The sequence below is a fragment of the Rhopalosiphum maidis genome, chromosome 4 (genome assembly GCF_003676215.2).
Source record: "Rhopalosiphum maidis isolate BTI-1 chromosome 4, ASM367621v3, whole genome shotgun sequence".
Classification (NCBI taxonomy): domain Eukaryota; kingdom Metazoa; phylum Arthropoda; class Insecta; order Hemiptera; family Aphididae; genus Rhopalosiphum; species Rhopalosiphum maidis.
The window spans coordinates 30,540,168-30,553,959 of record NC_040880.1 but is presented as its reverse complement, the minus strand read 5'-3'; the positions used below and the strand labels follow the sequence as shown (position 1 = coordinate 30,553,959).

At 28.6% G+C, this 13,792-nt stretch overlaps 1 protein-coding gene across 1 annotated transcript in view; it reads right to left on the bottom strand.

Annotated features, from left to right (window-relative positions):
• Window positions 1-11,887, bottom strand: part of LOC113549441 (putative transcription factor SOX-15) — a 79,908-nt gene extending 68,021 nt beyond the window's left edge. The window contains exon 1 of the mRNA XM_026950739.1: window positions 11,305-11,887. Within this exon, the coding sequence (XP_026806540.1) occupies window positions 11,305-11,393 (89 nt within the window). The 5' untranslated portion in view covers window positions 11,394-11,887. The remainder of the gene's footprint in view (window positions 1-11,304) is intronic.
• Between the last annotated feature and the right edge of the window lie 1,905 nt (window positions 11,888-13,792).

Here is a 13,792-nt window from a genome sequence, read left to right as displayed (position 1 = left end):
AAACTTATAAACAAAGAAATAATATAGGATATATTTTTTATTTAATTCGACAAAAATAATAAAAATACCCAAGAAATCATTAAAACGTGCTTGCTGAAATAACTAATACATATTTAATTAATTACATTATACATATAATTAAATACATATTATATTAATACATGCGTGGCGGCAAAACCAATGGCGTAAGATTACGTTATTTATTATGATCTATCCTCCGCGATTGACAAATATCCAAAATTATGTGTTTTCTTCTCGAGAATATTATTTTTACCTTTTCATCATCATCTGTTACGGCACACAGACACATATAATATTTACACGCGAAGGGTTTTACGGTTACGTTTTTTTTTTATCTGTTATTTTGTTATTATTTTTTTTAAACATATATACACGCGTTATAATAATACGTTTATCCGGTTGGGCTATCGCGTACCTATTGTTATCTTTTACAGTTTACATGCGCGTTACGCCGATTACGAGCGTATATATTAACACAGTGCAAAATATGGACAATTAAAAACAATACTAATAATAATATTATTAATATTATTATGTTTGTATTATCGCAATAGCATATTATTTTAATATATATGTATAATATTGTTTTTACGGCTTGTTGCTTTTGTTGTTCACGTACATTTTACCTACGTCTCTTCTTTTCCTTCTTTTCGCGTATGTAATACATATATATATATATATGCATGAGATACGATAATAGTATATTACGTCTACGTGCATCGTCTATAATATATTATTTTATATGTGTTTAGGAATTCCAAATAAAAATCATCTCAAATGCGTGCTATATGACTTTTACATCTGGACATGTTAAGGATTTTAGTCGTATCTATCCCGACAACACGTTATTGCAGATTTTGTGTTCTATCTAGAATCATATTGAATATAATATAATATAATATCCATAATATCATATATTATTCATTCTTAAGATAGATATTATACATTTTAATATATTTATGTACAACTTTTAGATATCATTTATAAGAACATATAGGTATAATGTATATATATTTTTTATTTTCGGTATGAGTATAAAATATATATTATTTATGAAGCATTAATAGTTAATACTAAATTATAAACAATATAACTATTTTTTTCAATATTATATTATGTATTTTATTTACGAATAAACATGTATTTACAAATATTTATTGCACTGCAGCGTTAATATATTATTAATTTAATTAAACAAAAATTAAAAAACTACAAATTCTCCGAAATAAATTCCTGAGAATACCAAGCCTCTTGGTTCATACTAAATAAATATCTTCATAACATTTTACGACACGGAATTATTCAATAGCTATTAACATTCATCATGGATTACAAATACATGTTACAATTTTAACGATAGATTGATTAATAAAACTAAAGCAGCTCTTCACTTCAAAATCAGCGAAAAAACTCCAAATCCAGGTTAAAACCACACCTACCTCAATAGATATGCTCCTATACGACCACTAAGACTATAACTAGACAACTAATAAAGAAAATATTTCTCTAAGTATATTATTTGTGATATTTTTATTGTAACATTGTTAAATCATTGAGTATATTGACACTCCTAATTAAAAAATATTAATAAAACAAATTCACTACGATGATTACAGAAGTGTGCCATCATAATAAAATAAAAAAATAACACGTGCAACAAATCCCATATAATACTGCAGTATCAATAAGAATTATAGGATATAGGTAATTGATAGAACACAATATTGTTATAAAATATAAATAAACGATTAAAGAGTATTATATGGATACCAACTATAGGTGTTAGTAGTTAGCTATTATATTGGTATACATATATAATCATATTTTTACAACCAGTTATTACCCTAATCCAAATAAATTAACTGCAACCGTAAGTATTTAATCTAACGCAATAAAAATGTCTATTAAACACGTATAATATAGATAGATCATTAATTGATTGCTGTATGCTTGTATGAATTAACAAACTATAAAATTTAAAAATGTTCGAATAAAACACTTGATTAAAAAAATCATTTAAATAAATGATTAAATATTTTTAACAATTACATTTAACATTACAAATAGTAACAGCTAGGGTGTAGGTACAAATTTACAATTATTCTACCTAATTTAATAACTAGTATTTTGTATTGTCTGTGTACAGAAATAACAATACAAGAATAAGTTAACAGATATTGATAAAAATTAAGTGTATGAGTTTTCAAGTGTTTATACATTTATATATATATATATATATATCGCTCTCTTTCTCTCTCTCTCTATATACATATAATTCAAGTACCTACCTACTTAAATGTATTATTTTTATAATTCATAATGAATAAGCTACGAATAATAATAATAATAAAAAAAAATCATATATTCCTCCTCAATACCGATTGATTATAATAAAGCTTATAATTTTTTTGTTCTGTTATTTAGTGTTTAATATTTATACCCATTTCTTGATTAATCTTATGAATTATGACGGAAGAATATATGCCGTCATATCGTCAATACAATTTAAATTTTATCAAAATACATACAAAAATGTATTGGTCATATCATACGCAATTCTGACGCATTTGAGGTCACTTATAAGAGATTCATCGCGCCACATCGACCTTCAATTTTTATCACTTTTTTGCGATATGGGTTTATTGTTTAGTTGACATGTTCCATTAATAACTAATATAGACACCTATAATTGTAAAATATTAAGAATTAAATTCTTAGTTATAATAAAGTATACAGGTATTTTAATAATATCAATACACCGTAAAAATAATTTTCAATCGAAATTTCAACATTATCCTTTCCCGAAGATTTTTAAATTTTTTCTAGAATATTTTCTGGTGTCATTCCATATTATAGCGTCCATATGTGCGAATCGTGCATTATGTTATATATACACATGTGATGTACACGGTAAAATGTATATCTGCGTACCATGGACTATTGACTTTACTCCACGTAAGTCTTGTCGTCCCCAATCGCGAGAAATCTAAAATACATTTTTCCGGTCTAGTTCGATTTTTTATCGCTCTACCGGCGCGAAAAAAAATACTAAATGACACAATTAAACCATTAAATTTAGATGAAAATCCATTGAAAAACATCATATTATAAATATTTTTAATATTAATTGTAAATTTTGTTATAAAATAGACCAAGTGTAAAATCGTTAAAACGATACTATAACATCATATAATATAGTACTCAGTGTTTTAAATATCCCTTATTATTACTAATAATAAAAGGCATTTAAAACACACAAAAACTGTATAATTGCATACGTAAAAAATTTCAATTAAAAATGCAAAATTTGTACAAAAAAATTTTAATTTCTCTAATAGTCTAATATAATAAAAATAATACAAAATAACAAATAGATTTTTTTGTACACATTTTTTAAGCTTTTCAACACTAATAGCATATAGTCTTTTAAACTTTCAACCATATTTTCAAATTTTTAAAAATTAAATACATATAAAAGTGCCATATTTAACCAAGCTATCTTGTAATAATATAATTTATAGGTATAGCGTTCTTACCGATAAATTATAAAATTATGTGACTGTTTATTATTTACTAAATTTTAAAACATTTTAAACAACTCGTTGTATACTTATTCTGCGTATTTTATGTAAAATAATAATTCCAGTAGTTAAAGTATGATGGTGTAACTCGCGTGTAATGTTATTGTGTTTCAAAAGTTAAAAAAGTTAAAACTCAGCGGTGAACGGTGTATTTACCGCAATTTTTTGTAAATTGCATTACCTATATGATAATTAACAATATATATGTATAGGTATAATGGTATAAACTATGCATAATTAACTGATATCATTACGATGGTACAAATACTAAATAATATATATTATCTATTATCTTCTGATGAAAACATAACGATTTTTACAAGTACTCATGCATAATTTTTAGATTCTTAGCGGAGCTCTATATTTATTATACTTTTATTATATTTTTGTAAAAAAAATTTCTGTTATTGTTGCTAAAAAATTTCCAAAACCAAATAAATGAAAGGGAAAATAGGAAAAGAAAAATGAAGACTTTCACACAAAGCCGCATTATTCAATAAAAGAATTATGGTCAAATTCATCATAATTGCGAAACACTACAAATTATATAGTTAAACGTAATTTTTGAAATATTCAATTTTGTAGCTTTGAATTAAAAATTTAACGAAAAGTTTCTCAAAAATAGTTTAAAATGTACCCAAAAAATCTAAAGATAATTATAGATATTTTAAGTACAAATATTATCTCAGTCTAAAATATGTATTCTGTTCGCTATAATAATTTATTTTAATTGGAAAGATTATCCACCAATCCCATGGAACTTAAACGTTATTTTTTGTAAATTTGTAATTTTTTTTTATCGCAATCGAACGACTGTCACTGCGGCTATATCGAAAGCAAATAGAATTCGACTTACGACACAAATGATTCGATTCGATTAAAGTCAAAAAGTTATTGTCTACTTATAATCGATTTTAAAAATGGAATCATGTCGCATGTCTATAACGCTCGTATCCACACTCAGATTACCAGCAAACGGTCAAACGGGTGACAGGTTGTGAGGGGGGGATAGTTATGAGCGGAGGAACGAAGAGGGTGTCATTTTTACGGTTCGTGCGTAATGGTTCTGCATGGTTACACACAGTATGGTATATATATATATATATACACTTATGTGTGTGTGTGTGTGTGTGTGTGTGTGTGTGTGTGTGTGTGTGTGTGTGTGTGTGTGTGTGTGTGTGTGTGTGTGTGTTGGTACGATGACCACCGAGAGAACACGTCCGCTTGTGTTACATGGTAGCTGTCATCGTCATATACGCGCGACACACACACACGCGCGCGTGGTGCTTATTTTAGTTTATGCACTGCAGAGTGTATGTATGAGTATATGTATATGTGTATGTGTGAGTACAGTCATGTGCGTGTCCTAGACGATATTATTACTGTCGTACGGCCTATACCTTATTTTGTTATTTTTTTTCTATCAGCACAGCTCGTGTACCTATACGTACCTACGTATAACATAATATAATATAAATATACGAGTGTGTTATACACGAGTTCCCAAACGATATTATATCTTAGTAATATTTGATTAAAGTTCCAACACGCATAATACACGGTATTCACTATATAATATACAGTTTATAATTTACGATTAATAAGTTAGTGCCTATACGTATACGTTATAAGTTACAGAAATTGTGAATTTTGTTCGTAAAGGTGAAGTTTTAATATAGTTATCGTAACTATATATATATATATATATATATATTATAACCACACAGAATAGATAAACTAAGTCATGTGATACTCTAGTACTTGACGTTTACACCGTACGGCTGTCGTTATCGATGATAAAAATAACATGATTATCTCCTAATACTATTATATGTATATATATATATATATATATCGTATATCATCCTACAAAGATGACCACCGCCTGGCCGTGTGCTACGCTCGAGTATACACCGAGCACGCCTGAAGGGCATCGCGAAATCATGCAGGTACTCATCTACACCTGTCGCACCAGCGCATAACATAATACGTGCAGTACTTCGTGTTTTATAGTTGTCGTCGACCATAGTATAATAATAATATAATATGTGTTATTATGCGACACTTGAGAAGTTGTGCAATGTTCAAGAGGATATATTAATATATACACATGAGATGTGTATGTATGTGCGCGTGCGCGTGCGAATATATTTATTGCAAGCCGTCGATAATCTTGACTATGTGGTCGACACGTGCGACACGTCTCTCCACAACGCGTCCGAAACGAAAATTGGACCGAAATCCACCGTGAACGGGGTCGCAAAATACGAATAATAATCAAATTCGATTTATCATTGTCGCGTGGTTTTACATTCATCATCGCCGTCGGCGTTTCTGCTGCCTGCGCAATGAAAAGTCTACGATTTTGGTCAATACAATTTTACTATATGTTATATTATTTTGTGCTGAGATTTTCTTCTATTGCTGCCAGTGATTTCTGGCAATATATAATGTAATAAGTAATAATTACAGAAACCGGATTCACATATTGTATTTTAATAAAATATATAGACCTTTTTTTGTTGCATATCCTTATCAATATGAGACATTTTATGTGTATTTGCGATTTTATTACATACTTCAATTTTTGAACATCTTATAAGATCATTTGGGTTTATATGTTCTGAAAGTAATCTCACAACTTAAATACTGATTTAAGAATTAAGACTTATAATATTTATTTACTTCTGTATGTGATATGAGCAATATTGAAATAATTAACCCCACGTGAGATACAAATTAATGGCACACCTAGATGTAAGTGTTCACACATATAACGCATTACAAAATCTAAACGATGTATATTATTATTATTTATTATATAATCAAACAATTATCATATAATGTATTTTTATCGAAAAAGCACACTGTAAATATTGACGTTAAATTTATGCACGTGTAAACCACCTAAATTAGTCTGCACTACAGTCTACAACATTCAATATAATATAATTATTCTTCGATCAATCCACAGATACGTACAATTTCCAAGTATTTTTTTTCTTCCTAGATTTGCATTTTTTATTTTTGTCTCGTTGGATTAACGGAAGGTGAAAACGTGTTTTTTCAAAATGATTGAAATTAATGAAAGATTCAGATGATTAGATCAGGAAGAATGAAAAGAAAAAAAAATCCACATTACTTTAACGAAGCGTTTTACATTGGAGCCACTTTCTTTAGACACGGGATCCCGATGGTAATTAACGTTAATTTAAGTCACAACGAGATTTAAATTTTTACTCGTTTTATTTATATTTTTTCAGTTTAATTTTTATACATTTCGTTTTACTTTGTACGCTCGACAGCGCGTAACAGATAGTCGAATCGTGTGTTACATACATCTATATGGGTACACACCGGCGATGACTGTAGCATACACATATTGTGACAAAATGTTTTTTATTTTTCATTGACGTATTATTATTATAAAATATAATAACACGTGAGTATATGGTTTTTTCAACATTTTTACGATTATTTTCATTTATTATTATTTTTATTTGAAATCAGCATGGACTGCGAAAAACACCATAAACTGAATGTTAAAATGCGTGGAAATATGTACTTCGTGTCCGTGAACAAAATGCAATTATCGTGCATTTACATAATTTAATAAGCAATAAAAATTACATATTTTCGGTTCAATATGTATAGTATTGCGACTTATTCATAATTATTATTGCCGAAATTAGCACATATTCATTAAATGAAAATCAACTTACAAAGCTAAGCTTGTAAAAAACTAAAAAAGTACACACGACTATTAAAACATTTCTTTAAATATCACGAATATTCCAAAGTTATTTTATTATAAGATATCATATTATCCGTGTTTCAATATTTCGCTGGGTAAAATTTTAACACGCGTACCTAGGTATATGTTTAAAATTTGACGTTTTCAAAATGTATTGTAAAATTACTAAAATGAAACATTGAACATTGAAGACTTTTATAACAAAAAAGAAAAAAAACAAAGTACAGACTTTATTCCATCTAATTGCTTTATAATGTTGTATACTATGATATAATTTAATAGTGAGTGTTAGATTAAATGAGCTTTTCGAATAATGACTATTTAAATAAAATAGTTGATTATCAATTAAGTGATATCAAAATCAAATACATCATAATAATATACTGTTGTGACAATATTGTTTATAAAATTTTTTACTTGCGTACGCGATCTTATTTATATTTTGTATTCATTCAGTTCAATAGTTTAAAAAGTTATTATAGTAAATAATTTATTAACAATCATTACTATTTACAATTATAATGACTAAATTATATAGTAACATTTTCTTGTCTACAAAAATAATAAGAATGTAAATTTAAATTACAAATGGAATTGTCCATGTAATTAATTATATTAAGTAATAAGTATACTCATATAGTGGCATAATAAATTAAGTAACACATATGAAAAAAATAAAAACATAAAAAGATCGTCAACAAAATTATCAACACTAAATATAATGACGAATAATTGTACTTTATTTTTTTAAATATTTTAATACAAATAAAAAATATAATACAAAAATTGTTTTTTCTTATACAAGAAAGTAATTTTGGTAGGAACATAATAAAAATATAAAATATACATTATATTATTTTTCCTGACTATTTCTCATAAACATTTCGCTCACGCGTCACGCCCTCAGATCACAATCCACATACTTCTTTGATTATTGAATATGGATAAGAAGAACAACTATTTTATTATTTTGTTTTATTATTTTAATAAAAAAATAAAAGTAAATAATATTAGGAAGAAAAATTCTGTGGGAACTCGTTTACTTAAATTGTTACAACAAATTAAAATAGAAGAACCTAACCAATGAATCTTAATTACATTAAGTTGCTCAAATTTTACAATTCTGTTGGATCCGTTTCCTATTAGAATGCGGTTAATTTTACTTAAAAGTATAATGGTTTATTTTCCCAATGACGCATCGCGATGCGTAGATAACAACTGCACGGGATCGAGTGAAAGAAAGGGTATAATATATGATAAAAGGCCTACGTAGGATAATACGGCCTAATTATCAGATACTTATCGGGTTTTTTTTCTCGAGATTAATAATAACAGAGGTCAAGAGTCAGGCCAATACTCTTGTTGTATTTACTCTTATTATAAGATTAACAAAAATAAGAAAAGCGTATAGTATATACATATGTGGTGGTTGGGCAATTTATATGGAAGACAATACCTATATATATATATATATATATATACCTATATATTATAATAAGTACTGTTAATATGTATAGGTGCACCACACACTTTTTTGTTGTCGCCTGATAGACACACTGTTATTTAGTTCGACCGTGATTTATTTATAGGATATGATATTATATCGCGCAATTCAGTAGCGTTATTATATTATTATACGTACATAATATCATGTTCTATGAAAACACGGTCAATAAAGTATTAACCAAAGATAATTAAAGTCTATGAAAATACATAGACGCATGTTTACAGGAAGTGCGATATTGTTTGTTTTTATAGTTCTTACTCGAAAATGTGATAACGCTTTACCTATGCGTTCTCGCCGTCTCGAGAGAACGTATTGCTTTCGATGACGAAAGTGCATGTGGCGGCATTGTGTTAATGATAAAAGAATAAAAAACATCGAATGTGTATTTAAAGTGAAATTTAGATTACGCGCAGTGGTTGCATTATATTATGTGTAAAAACTCTGTATATAAAGTATAGAGTAAAGACGATATGGCTATACACGTACGCATATGAATTATTATTATTGTATAAGAATTGAGAAATATCGAAATCATCCCAATCGTATGCCTACATGGCTAAAAATAACTATCACTATGTGCAAAAATGTTTTTTTTTACACGCGTGATGAAAATCGTAAAGGAAATTACATGTTTGTAGGTACCTACTGTTGTCTGTACTCGTTTAAATATGGGATGGAACTAATGATATCGAACAATCTACGTGTACATGGAGGTGTATATACAGAAGGCATACTAATATACTGTATACACATAATATCATTACATACTACACCATTTGACAATTACTGATAGTGACTTTGCGAATAGTTTCAATTCCGAAAAAGAACTTGTGAGTGTGTTTAATAATAATAATAATAATAATATGTTAACAACAATATATGTAAATAAGAATAAAACATTTTTTTTCAAACAAAACTATACTTGAGCACCTGTTTTCGTCCGACCAAACAATTACGCATCAATCAAGACGAGTATATTTTCACAAGTTTTGATTAAATTATACGACACGGGCCAATGGAAGCTGCGTCGTGTGACGATTGGCTGGTGGCGGGTTTTATGATTCCGAATAAAATTATCTTTACGGCGGCAATAAAAAAAAACTAACACCTTATAGTCGTTCCCGTGGAATATTTTACGTTGAAAAAACCGCACTTTTAACAGCGTTACAAGATAAAAGTTTCATGTGAGGTCAATTAGTTCTGGTGTAAACTCGGCCTTGGCGAATATGCTTAAAAATAGTTTCGTGACAAAATTTTCAGTTAAAAGGATTTACTACACACCGAGTTGAGATAAAATTTATAAATTTACGTTTTGAGTGTTACACAAATTATGGGAGACAAGAATGGTAATAGCATGCACATAATTACTTACTATAATTTTCGTATTTTATTACCAGAATTAAAATACACAACGATATTTTATTGATCAATATAATATGTATTTATATTGATGTAATGAACCTATCATAAATATTCCATTGGCATTACAATACTGACCCAGAAAAAAAGTATTTGTAACTAGTACCTACTACGTTTCAACGGAAATCATAGGTCATCGGGATTTTCGTTCTCGAAGAGAACAGGTACACAAATGCCACATATTATATACGACACATTAGCACTCTTCCTTTCACCGAGTTCCTTAATCTGTGATAAATGCTTGTTTCATTCTGTTATTTTTATTTATTATGATTATGGATGATAGTATCTTGTATGTAATTATAAATGTTTCGTCGGTGTTGTGTTTTTGATGAATGTAACGACTTAAACGTTAGCGCACACGAATAAAGAAAAAATAACTTCATCGTTGGATTAAATTGGTCATCATTAAGATCTACAGGAATTTTACAGCACCGACCCAACCTTAGGTATTGGTTGTTGGTACCGTTTAATCATTTAAATCGATCAGCAAATCAATTTCAGCGACAAAATTAAAAATAAATTCAACATCATACTTATTTTTGTAAAATATAACTACAAGTAGGTATGTTTAAATATTAAGTGTTGAGCACAATTAGTATATTGAGTATATCTATATTTTTATGGGGATAAATTGATTATAGCTGTAGTGGAAAAAAATAAAATTTGATCGCCTAAAAATCATGCGATATCCGATGATGACCATCATAAATAGAAATCCGTAGACACTTATATTATTTTTTTAAATTAACAATTATAATTTTAAAATTTTTATTAAAATTACGACGGTAACGGTATGGTGGTTTTTAAAAAACGTGGAAGGGAAAGGGTGAAGCGTTGATTTTTTAAAAGCTTAGCGACAATGTTCCAATTTTATTTTATTACGTAAAAATCTATAATTTTGTCTTAATGTGAAGATATTTATGTTACTTATGATGAAGTGTGAGAGTATGGCTTATTGGTAACAGTCATAAAAGACGAAATAAAAATGATTTGATAATTATTAATGATAGTCAACTTACGAGTAACCGGACGGCGCATACGCCGCAGCGATATTGTCCTGTATCATAGTGTCCGGTTCGGGATCGGCGACACCAGACGAAGAAGACATTGTTGTTGGCGGCGACCTGGTGGGAACGCGGTCATGTCAACGACATGTCTTACGCGAAAACGGTGAGAAAAAATTCAAAAAGAAAAACCCGGGAATCGAAATTGAAACTGACCCGACGTTAGCCGGAAAACCGCGGGAACGGTCTTTAGAATGTTCCGGCTGCTGCTGATAATAGGAGTCGGAAGTGCTTACGATAATACAATTGTTATCTCTTCCAAAACGATCTGGCGACGACACGACAAAATTCGGTTGAAAAAAATTGAAATTTATTACTAATACGTCCATACGACCGCAATTGAGAGCAAATTAGCGCACTAGGGATTTTTTGGCCGACGAGTCGATAACTTTTTTTCACTTTTTATTTGATAAAATAATGGAGCTTTGAAACAACAAAATAGAAAAATTAAAAAAAAAAAAACCGATGATCGAACGACGTTTCGTGTGCGCGGGTGAGCAGATCCGACGTGTGTGCGTATACGTTTGCCCGCGCGAGAGCGAACCACTAGAACAGCCGAACGAGTTATGGCGTACTGAATCGGTTTCGGCCGGCGCGCGGTGTGCGCAGGACGGCCAAACGGGATAACCGGCACCTATGCGTGTTACCTGGCTTTCGTGCGCCGCGCGCCGCGCTAGTGATGTGCCGCCGCCGTCGTACATACGTATATTACAATAATAATATAGGTAGCGTATGGTATATACCAAATGTATACTTGTATTACGGTTGCGTGGTATCTCTCGGTTATAATAATAGTAATAATACTATGCACTGAAACGACCGTGGCCAATCGGGGCAGAATTACGACTTACGAGCGCAAAAAAATCGTATACATTTATAATACGTATAACTTACTACTACGCGTATGCTGTATGTATAGGTATTCGGCGAAGACTGCATGTCGGAAAATTAAAATAAAAACCAATATCGACTCCGTTTAGTAGCAGATACTGTTTTTGAGCTCATCCTTTATTATACCGATACCCCGGTTACTATATAATATCTATTGACTTTGGAATAATCTACGTTCCACGTTTATTCTAAAAGTCTTCTGCCATTGGTGGTTGTATATTATAACATTACATATATAGGATGTTAGATACTAATATTGTACCTGCACAAAATATTTAAACAGTATTGCATTAATTTAGTTGCAATTGTTTTATTATTATGCCGTGGCCGATGGTTGAAATAACAAGTTCAATTTTTTTTAAAACCACTAGAACTATTTGTTTTTTTTCAATCCAAAACCACAATTTTCGTTATCATTTTTACAAACTTATAAAGTTATATGTGATTTGTGATTAACTTTTTACACTGAACGTAGAATATTTTATAAACCATACAATTAATAAATGGATGTGTAGCGTGTTGTAGGATGTAGGTAATGCATTATATGATAAACATATTAATTAAAATATTTTAAATGATATCTTTAGAATTGAATTTATTATTGGAATTGTATAACTGATAATAAACCTTTAAGCATTTTAAGAAAACCATAATAATCATTAATACTATTTTTAAGGTTTAATTTATATGGTTGTATAGTTATGATTTTTCTTTGTTCAATCATTTTAGATTTCATGCGTTACTGCGTTACGGTACGAAATTCAGTCAATAAATTAAAATATTAGTTTATTACTATAGTATTCCAAAAAGTAACTTTGAGCTATAACCATTTAAATATTTTTCTACATCTAAAAACACAATTTATGTAACGATAAAATTTAAAAATGTTTAGTTGATGTAGGATAATATTAATATTATAATTTACAATAAGAAATACCTATATAAAAGGAAATAATGAATTTTTTATTAAAATATATTTGGTTAAAATTCGATCCAACTATTACTATCCAACATTCTGTTCTTGACTTTGTAAATGATTTATTTTTATTAGTGATGTAGAAAGTAAATCATTTTTAATATATATGTATACATTGTTTATTAATAGAAAATAAAACATAATGTGCAATTTATGGTAGTGTATACTTTGACTATTGTATGAATAGTTCTCAAGCTCTCGAAATTTACTGTGCATTATTTAGTTTAATACAATATGTAGGTGTAACTTTTATTTTAAAGACAATTTTAGTATTAAACCAACTCTTACTTACATTTTTATGTTTATAAGGATGATAAAATAAATTCCATTACTATATAACATTTTTTATGAAATTTATTATTAATTTAAGTTATATATACATATAAGAGCTAGTATAATATTTTCTATAATATATTTTAGATATATTATAATATTTTTATTATTTTTTATAATTGAGTTAAGATAGTTTTACTCGAAAAAAGTAAAAAAAAAAAATCAATACATTTTTGATATTTATTCATAAATCGTTAATTTTAAAATACATAATAATATGTAGGAGACTTTAATTGCCTTTTG